Consider the following 8551-nt stretch of genomic DNA (forward strand, 5'->3'; position numbering starts at 1 on the left):
GGATGGACCTTGAGGGTGTCATGCTAAGCGAAATAAGTCAGGCAGAGAAGGATAGATACCATATGTTTGCATTCATAGGTCTAACAGGAGAGACCTGGCAGGGGACCATGGGGAGAGGAAGGGGGAAAGAGAGCGGGGAAGAGTGAGGGACACAGATCAAGGGAGACTACTGAATACTGGAGATGAACCATGGACTGAAGTGGGAGGGGGAGGGGGGAGGGGTATGGTCATGGTGGGGGGCACTTGTGGGGAGAAGCACTGCGTGTTATATGGAAACTAATTTGACAATAAACTATTATAAAAAAAATAAATTCAAGGTGAGTTTTAGTCTAACGTTTAGTTGCAGGCACAAACCCCCTGTTTATTTCTAATATTTTTTGAAACATTTAATCAAAAGGCTTTGTAAGTAGCTTCTGCATACAATTGTATACTACTGATTAATTTAAGGAGATATCTGTAGGGATAGTTAGGAGATTTTGCAAAGAAAATCAGGGAATAAAAAGGCTTCTTTCTTTTTTCCAAAGACTATGGTATCAAAAATGTCACAAATTTATATTAAATGACCAATATCTGACAACTGGACTTCTCCTTATATATTTACAAATCATTTTTGAAAATATCAACTGATGCCTCTTTTTTGCAAAATATTTCAAAATTTGGAACAAGATAGTGTGTTTCAAAACGGATGTTAATGTTGTGTTAAACGCAGATAAAATATTTTGTGTGGTGCAGGTGAATATAATCGATGAAGCTTTTTCATTTTGCAAAAGGAAGCATTTCTTTCAAAAATGAAATCTCACAATTTTAATTTTTTTGAGATATTCTGATTTTTTACAAGTGGTAATAAAGAGAAATTCTGAAGAATTCACTCTGTCTCCTTGCCTCTCTGACAAGCCCTGTGCTCCCTCCCCACACCAGCCCACATTTTAAATTTCCAGGATGGGTTTGAATTCCCGGGACGCGGCGGCCCCAGGTAGAAGTGCACTAGCGAGGTTGGAGGTGGGGGAAGTGGGGGCGTAGTCAGCGAGAAGAAGGAAGCAGGCCTTCGGGCTTGAATCACTACCTGGGTCGAGAGTGTGAGGGGCGGAGGGTGTTGCAGACCCTCCATGGTAACCTGAGAAGGGTTAACTCCAACCGCAGGGTGGTGAGGCACTAGTAGGCCCTCAGATTGGAGAGAACCAAGCTGAGTGAAAGTAAGGTGCGCGCTGGGGCTCTGCGCCGAAGCAGATGGAGGGGGTTGCCTGTGCGTGTGCAGGAGGCGAGGAATGGGGGCGGGCACTCCCGCCAAGCCGCTGGAGTTGGGGGTGTCAGCTCGTAGGTGACGCGGGGCTCTCACGTGACTTGGAGCTGCAGAGAGACGCAGCCTTGGGTGCAGTCGTCACTCCCGTCTGGGTACCAGCTCCCCGCTCCCCTGCGCCCCGCGGGCTGGCACTGGGCCCAAGGAAAGCGGAGCAGGTGAGGGCTCCAGGGCCCACGCGCCAACGCCAGGGCGACAGCAGCAGGCCTATCCCTGAGGGCGGTGTAAAGGATCAGCGCAGCGGGTACCAGCCAGGTTTCTCCACACCCGGCATTTTTTGGGAACATCAGTAGTGGCCCCATGGGGTAGGGGTGCTGGAATGGCCGTGAGGGCAGCAGAGCCACTAACAGCGATGGGAAATCACCTCTGAGTTCCTACAGGAAAAAGGTGGGGTGGGGGACGCTAGGGGTTGGGGCGGGAGACGCGGATGAGAGGTGGCCAGGGGGTCCGGGACTCTGAAGGGGCCAGGTTGTGGTGGGTCGGCGCTAAACGCTTCGCCACAGTCCCGGCTCCTTCCATCCCGGCCCTCTGCAGGTCTGCGGGTCTAGGTGTCTAGTGTCGCGGCGGCCCACGCACGACGAGAATCGGGAGAAGGAGGAGACTGCAAGGAGACTGGCCCAGGTCGGTGCGGGGAACAGCGTGGGGGGCGGGTGCAGAGCCCAGTTTAAGACACCCCCCCCCCCACCAAATCCCCCGTTCCGTCCCCTGTCCTCCATTTTGGTGCCTGCGGAGCTCGGGGAAAGAATCCTGGGAAAGGAAAAATGGTGGGCTTTAGGGGAGGGAGGGAAAAGCAGAGAGCTGGAGAGAGGGGATCGAATTGGAGGCCCCCTAGAGGACGCCTGAAGCTCCTAAAGTGGGGGAAAATTAACAAACAACAACAACAAAAAAAAAACCACCTTTGCTATCGGAGCTCTGAATCCTGCTGGTCAGTGCACCAAGCATTCAGACTCTCTCCTTGCCTTTGTTTTACTTGTGTTCAAAGAAAAACAACCAGGAAAAAAATCTCATGGCAAATATCCACCAGGAAAACCAAGAAATGGAGCAGCCCATGCAGAATGGAGAGGAAGACCGCCCTTTGAGAGGGGGCGAAGGCCACCAACCTGCAGGAAATAATAGACGGGGACAGGCTCGCCGACTTGCTCCTAATTTTCGATGGGCCATACCCAATAGGCAGGTTAATGATGGGATGGGTGGAGATGGAGATGATATGGAAATGTTCATGGAGGAGATGAGAGAAATCAGGAGAAAACTTAGGGAGCTGCAGTTGAGGAATTGTCTGCGAATCCTGATGGGGGAACTCTCTAATCACCATGACCATCATGATGAATTTTGCCTTATGCCTTGACTCCTGCCATTTTCCATGAGATTAATACTGTGATTCACACTGTTTTCTTTCTCCTTGCATTTTCCTGATAACACCTTTACCAATTCGTTTGCTGTGAACTTTATGTAATTTCCATGTGTCAAGTGGGTTCTGTGTGATCAGATCCAATTGGAGGTTGCCTTGGCACCCAGTCTAAGTTTGTCAACAGTAGAGTCACCCATTTGCATGGAAAAGTGTAAAGTTAATAAAGCAATTAAAAAGTAATCTATACATTCATTATTGTCTCATTTAAAAGCATATGGATATATTATATGACCCCCCCTACAAAAAATCAGAAACCAGATGCCCCATGGTGTTAATTAGGTCACGTTTCTCTGTAGTTGGGTAATATGTGACGTTTTTCCTTTTATTACCTTGTTTTAGAAGCAAAAACAATTTTTCAGTGATTCTGCTGGTTCAACAAACCTTAAAAGTAAACTTTAAGTATTTTCCAGTTTTACCTGGAAGAATAAACCCTCTCTTTATTACAGATGTATTCCTTTAAAGAGTCAGTTTTCTGTGAAATGGGGAATAGTGCTAGCTTTACAGGGGTGCTGAGTGGAATATATGAGGTGTGAAACTCTTGGGCTGCTCCTATGCAACTGCATCAGGTACTTGGGAAGGACTAAAGGGAGTTTTCACCTATGCTCACAAGTCCAGAGGGCAAAAGTAGGTGACTTCCACCTTGTCATTCTTCTGATACTTGCAATACTGCTCCCCTGATCACTGCCATTTTGGCTGGGCATACTTTCCCTTATGCTGGGTCCTGATTCTGTTTCTTTTGCTGATGTGAGTCCTCAAGGTAACAGAAATCCACTGATTTCTCTTGAGTCCCCAGTGTGCTAATCCCTGCCTTCTTGATTCCTATAAAAGTTTTGAGAATATCTTTCTCCCCACTTTAAAGATATTTATCCAAGTGAGTACCATTCCCATAGTTCTGGTCTTTTGTTGGTTCTTAACAAAATAGCTCTTTTTGGTATTATTTTCATGATCATCCTTTTAAAAAAAACTCAGACATGAATGCACTGGGGCCTACCTCAGGGGATATATCCTAGATGTCTCACCACGATGTGTCCAGAATTGCACTGCTTCAAACCTCCAAAACAAACAGGTGGAAAGCTTTGTTTTGCCTGTGTTTCAACCCTTTGGAGGGATTTTCTCAAAAGAGAGCCTGAGAAGGCCAAGCCAACCAATTTAACAGACTTACCCAGAAGACATCTAAATCACATTAGGGGGACACATTTTAAAGCTAAAACACACTCCCATTTCTATCTTTTCCATACCGGAAAAATGAAATTGCTTGTAAATTCTTAAAAACTATATTAAATATTTGGCATTATAATTTAATGTGAGTGTATGCCCTTCTTGTGACAATAATTTTGTCTTAATCATCTTGGAGCTTAGTTTCTAGTGTAGTGCCTGACAATTATTAATCATTTTGATTGGTTAATTAACAAAATGGAGTTAGGAACCCAGCTTAATATTGTTCCTGACTGTCCTTAAGTGTCCTAAGGCAATTTGGAAAGTATTTTAATTTCTAAAGGAACATGGCAAGAAAAGTCTCTAACACAAAATCTACTTTTTTTAAGACCTGGAATGTCTAGTGCTTATATAAACACAGATCCCTTATTTGCATCATAATTTCCTAGGAAAAATGTTAAAAATGCTGACACTTGCATACCCTTCCCACTTTCAACCCCATTATCACCTCTTGAATCACCTGATCAGAATTACTGTTGTGACAACTCCTCAGGTGACTCTCATGTATCTGAGTTATAACAATATAGGCATAACACTAATTACACCATTTTACAATGTCATCTAAATTACCTTGCTTATTTGATAATGCAATGAATATGTCTTTCCAAAATAATAGTATTTCTAAAATTAGATTGCATTAAGTCATCAATGTATATTTATAAACCAGTACTGATTTTTATCTTTCCAAATATCTTATTAAGTTAATGTATTATCATGAACCTATTATTAATAATAATTATGTAATAATTTCTAATTAAATAAGTTAGGCATAATCATTTCTATGCAAGCCTATGCCCTTTTATACCAATGATTTTGTTTTAATCATCCTGGAACTCAGTTTCTAGTACAGCGCCTGATACAGTAAATATTCAATAACAATCATATGCTTTTGTTCATTATTAATACTAAATTTCTTAACTATTAAAATTTATCTAAAATAATATATAGCAACAATTATTGGGTCTTTGTGGGTGGTTTACTTCTTTACACCCTCATGTTTTAAATGTTTCTAAGTGGAACATTTAAAAACATAATACTTCCATACTTATTTATGTAATACAAGGTTATTATACATATTTGGATTATGCAGAAAATATAAGGAAGAATATAAACAAAACCATAAGTCGATTGTCCAAAGAAAATACTTGTAAATTTTTTATTATTATATTTAGTCATGATAAAGCCAGGGTTAGCCACTTAGGAGGAATACTTCCTCTTTCAAAGCCCTCCAATATAACACATTTAGATTGTTATATTTATTTTTTTAATCAAAACTAACTGGATCACATTTGAACAACTTTCAATTAGCTCCTGTTTTTCAAAACTGAAAATAAGTCATCATGTTTTCTCAGGTCCACTCTCAGCAAATTTGGAACCATTAAATGAATACATTTAATAAAACCCAACAGAATTTTTTGTTTATGAAACTTAAAAGTCTCATAAGTAGAAAAAGGACTAGCTCACATGAATGAAATGGACAAAATCCCATTTCTGTTCTCTGTCTCCTTTCCTGACATCACATATATCGTGTAATAAGCCTGCTGATTTTGATTGGAAATACTCCATTTTAAAATTTTCAGAGTGGGGGCGCCTGGGTGGCTCAGTCGATTAAGCGTGACTTCCAGCTCTGGTCATGATCTTGCAGTCTGAGTTTGCCCCACATCAGGCTCTTTTAGAGCCTGGAGCCTGCTTTGGATTCTGTGTCTCCCTCTCTCTCTGCCCCTTCCCCACTCATGCCCTGTCTGTCTCTCTCTCAAAAATAAAAAAGAAACATTAAAAATTAAAAAATAAATAAGATTTTCAGAGTGTATGTAATGTAGTTGCTATCTCATGTGTAATCAGTTGTAATGCTTTCTAAGTTAAATAAATCTACATGAGCAAATATAACTGATTACACATGAGATAGCAACATCCCTATACATATTTGCTCATGTAGATTTATTTAACTTAGAAAGCATTACAACTGATTACACATGAGATAGCAACTACATTATTGCCTGTTTAGAGATATACTCTTTTCTTTGCAACTGACAGAAAATATTTTCTATTTAGTGAATTTCATATGAAGAGAGAAATCCTCAGACATATGAAAATTAAAAAATAATCATTTTCCCACAGATGAAAGAGCTTTATTGTGTTGAATATAAAATATGCATGCTAAAGTGGCATTTGTTGTTGCTTTGTAACAGAAGAAAAATTGTATTAAAAAATATAGAAGGAGAGAGTATGAGTGAGGAAGGAGCAGAGGGAAAGGGACAGAAATTCTCAAACAGGCTCCATGCCCACTGTGGAGCCCCACACAGGGCTGAATCTCACAACTGTGAGATCATGACCTGAGCCGAAATCAAGAGTCAGACGCTCAACTGACTAAGCCACCCAGGTGGCCCCTCAAGAAAAATTTTAATCTTATTTTCAACACCCTGTTTGCTTTACTGAGATCACATGAGTATAAATTAATTTTATGTTTTATGTATTTCTCCTAATTTAATAAGTATGGCTTATTTTCATATTAAAGTTTGATTTTTTTTTAATGTTTATTTATTTTGGGGGGAGGCAGAGAGAGAGGGAGACACAGAACTGAGCCACCCAGGCGCCCCAAAGTTTGATTTTTAAAAGAGGAAGCAAACTAAATGTGTCAAAGACAGTGAAGAACTTCATGAAAGCTTGTTAAAAAAACAAATAATAAATTTCAAATTACTTTGGAATTATTTAGCTAGTAATATAAACTTAGTAATTAATATCATGACAATACCTCATTTCATTTTACTCTGTTCATTGGTAAAATGGAAATAATTTTCAGGGCTGCTGTGAGAACCAAAAGAGATAAAGAGCATATAAGCTGTGTATAACTGTTTATGTTCATCAGCACATGCAGGATACAGGCCTTCAGATTCCCCTCAGTTGTTGGAAGTAGCATACAAACTATGCCACAAGCCAACTCCATTCCTCTACTGTCGTGAGCCACTCCTTCTGCCACATCATTACAGATTTCTCTGGACCTCTAAAGTGCCAGTGTTCCAGGTGTCTGCTACAGAGGTCTGCATGAAGACTTTCTACCTGATTTGGAGTATTAGTTTATGTAGGTAGTATCTTAGTGATTCTTGGACGGTGATATGTTTATATTTTTTGTGAAAAGGCCTTTTTTCCAGTGTGTGTTTGTGATTTTGTGTGTATGCAGCCAGCCCTCTCTTCTCCATAATATCAGATATTAGGGGCTGAATCTTGCTTTTAATCCATTCTGATGATCTCTGTCATTAGAGGGCCTAGACCATTTCCATTTAACATAATCATTAATATTGTTGCTCAACAACTTGGTAGTACTCTTTTCATTTTTTTAGTATTTTCCCCCTGTGTATTTCATTTTGTATTATTTCTATTCCTATGTCTTCATGTACACTAATCTTTTCTTCTGTAATGTCTAATATGCCATTACCCTGTCTAATATTTTTCTCATCTCAGACATTGTAATTTTAACTTTACATGTTCAATTTTGGTCTCTCAAATTTTTTATATTCCATATCTCTACTAAACATATTTAGTCTTTCCTTCAGCTTCTTGTATGTATGCAATACAATTATAATATTTGTTTTAATGTCCTTGTCTAATTCTACCATCTCTTTCATATCTCGGTCAGTTTGGATTGATTTTTCTCCTCATAGTGGGTTAGATTTTCCTGCTTCTTTGCAGGACTTGTAATTGTTGTTTGGATGTCAGACATTGTTAATTTTAACTTTTGAGTGCTAGATATTTTTGGATCCCTGTAAATATGTTGGTTCTTATTTTTGGACACAGTTAAGTTGCATGTAAACAGTTTGATATTTTAGGTTCTTGATTTTAATCTTTGTAAAGCTGGACCATAATACTGTTTAGTTTAGGGTTAATTGTATTCCACTAATGAGAAAAAATCTTCCTCAGTACTCTCTCTGATGCCCTGTGAATTATGAGTTCTTCAAGTCTGGCTAAAAAGAACATAATCTATTCCTAAACATGTGTGAATTTAAATTGTTCCCTTTAATCCTTTTGCAGTGGTTCTTTTCTTGGTGTGGGGTACTTTCCTCACAAGCATTTAATGATTAGTACTCAGATAATTATTCAGATGAGATTAGGCTTGCCCTGGGTGGTATGGCCATAAACCACTCAGATAATTATTCGAAGAAGACCCTCTCTCATACTCTGGTTTCTCTTCAGATTGCATAAATCTTTTGCCTTTTATACCTTTTACAAAGAGGACCCTCCTCGGGTGATCAAAATTCTTTGTGAGCTCTTTTCTTTTTGGTACTTCCTCTTACCTGAAAACTCTAGCTGCCTTGGCCTCCCTCCCTCCTAATTTCTTCTCTTAATCTACGGAATACTCCTGGGCTCTCCCTGTGTTCTCACTCCTTGCACGGTGGCCTGAAAACTTAGACCTACAGTCTTATCTGTGTCATGAGGCTATTTATGAAATGCTAAGAGGCTTGGTTGTGTTGACTGCACCAGGCTACAGCCCCAAAGGAGTTCATGTTAAGCTAAGGGAAAGTTGAGGCAACTGGGGAAATCATCCCATGTCCCCAAGTTGTATACCCAGGACTACAGAGGACTGTCACACTCTCTGCCCATGAGAGAATATCCTAAGGATTGCGTTTTGTGTCTGG

General features: G+C 40.1%; 1 protein-coding gene across 4 annotated transcripts; it reads left to right on the forward strand.

Annotated features, from left to right (window-relative positions):
• The first annotated feature begins 1212 nt into the window (after nt 1–1212).
• BEX3 (brain expressed X-linked 3) lies at nt 1213–2885 on the forward strand. Of its 4 annotated transcripts, none has more exons than XM_029930178.1 (3): nt 1213–1455; nt 1832–1918; nt 2280–2885. In XM_029930178.1, exons 1-3 carry the CDS (start codon nt 1228–1230, stop codon nt 2640–2642), a joined length of 678 nt encoding a protein of 225 aa, XP_029786038.1. In that variant the 5' UTR covers nt 1213–1227; the 3' UTR covers nt 2643–2885. The 4 variants fall into 4 exon arrangements, with proteins under 4 accessions (XP_029786038.1, XP_029786035.1, XP_029786037.1 ...); XM_029930175.1 differs by having other exon boundaries at nt 1335–1455; nt 2322–2885; XM_029930177.1 differs by having other exon boundaries at nt 1449–1541.
• The last annotated feature ends 5666 nt before the right edge of the window (nt 2886–8551 follow it).

Source organism: Suricata suricatta, chromosome X, assembly GCF_006229205.1.
Source record: "Suricata suricatta isolate VVHF042 chromosome X, meerkat_22Aug2017_6uvM2_HiC, whole genome shotgun sequence".
NCBI lineage: Eukaryota > Metazoa > Chordata > Mammalia > Carnivora > Herpestidae > Suricata > Suricata suricatta.

What these genes read in the sequence shown, in the direction of transcription:
- BEX3 (XM_029930178.1), top strand. Translation starts at nt 1,228, where the DNA reads ATGGAGGGGGTTGCCTGTGCGTGTGCAGGAGGCGAGGAATGGGGGCGG. An exon ending in GCCCAAGGAAAGCGGAGCAG is followed by an intron (nt 1,456 to 1,831) that starts GTGAGGGCTCCA and finishes GGCCCTCTGCAG; the next exon opens with GTCTGCGGGTCTAGGTGTCT. An exon ending in CTGCAAGGAGACTGGCCCAG is followed by an intron (nt 1,919 to 2,279) that starts GTCGGTGCGGGG and finishes TTGTGTTCAAAG; the next exon opens with AAAAACAACCAGGAAAAAAA.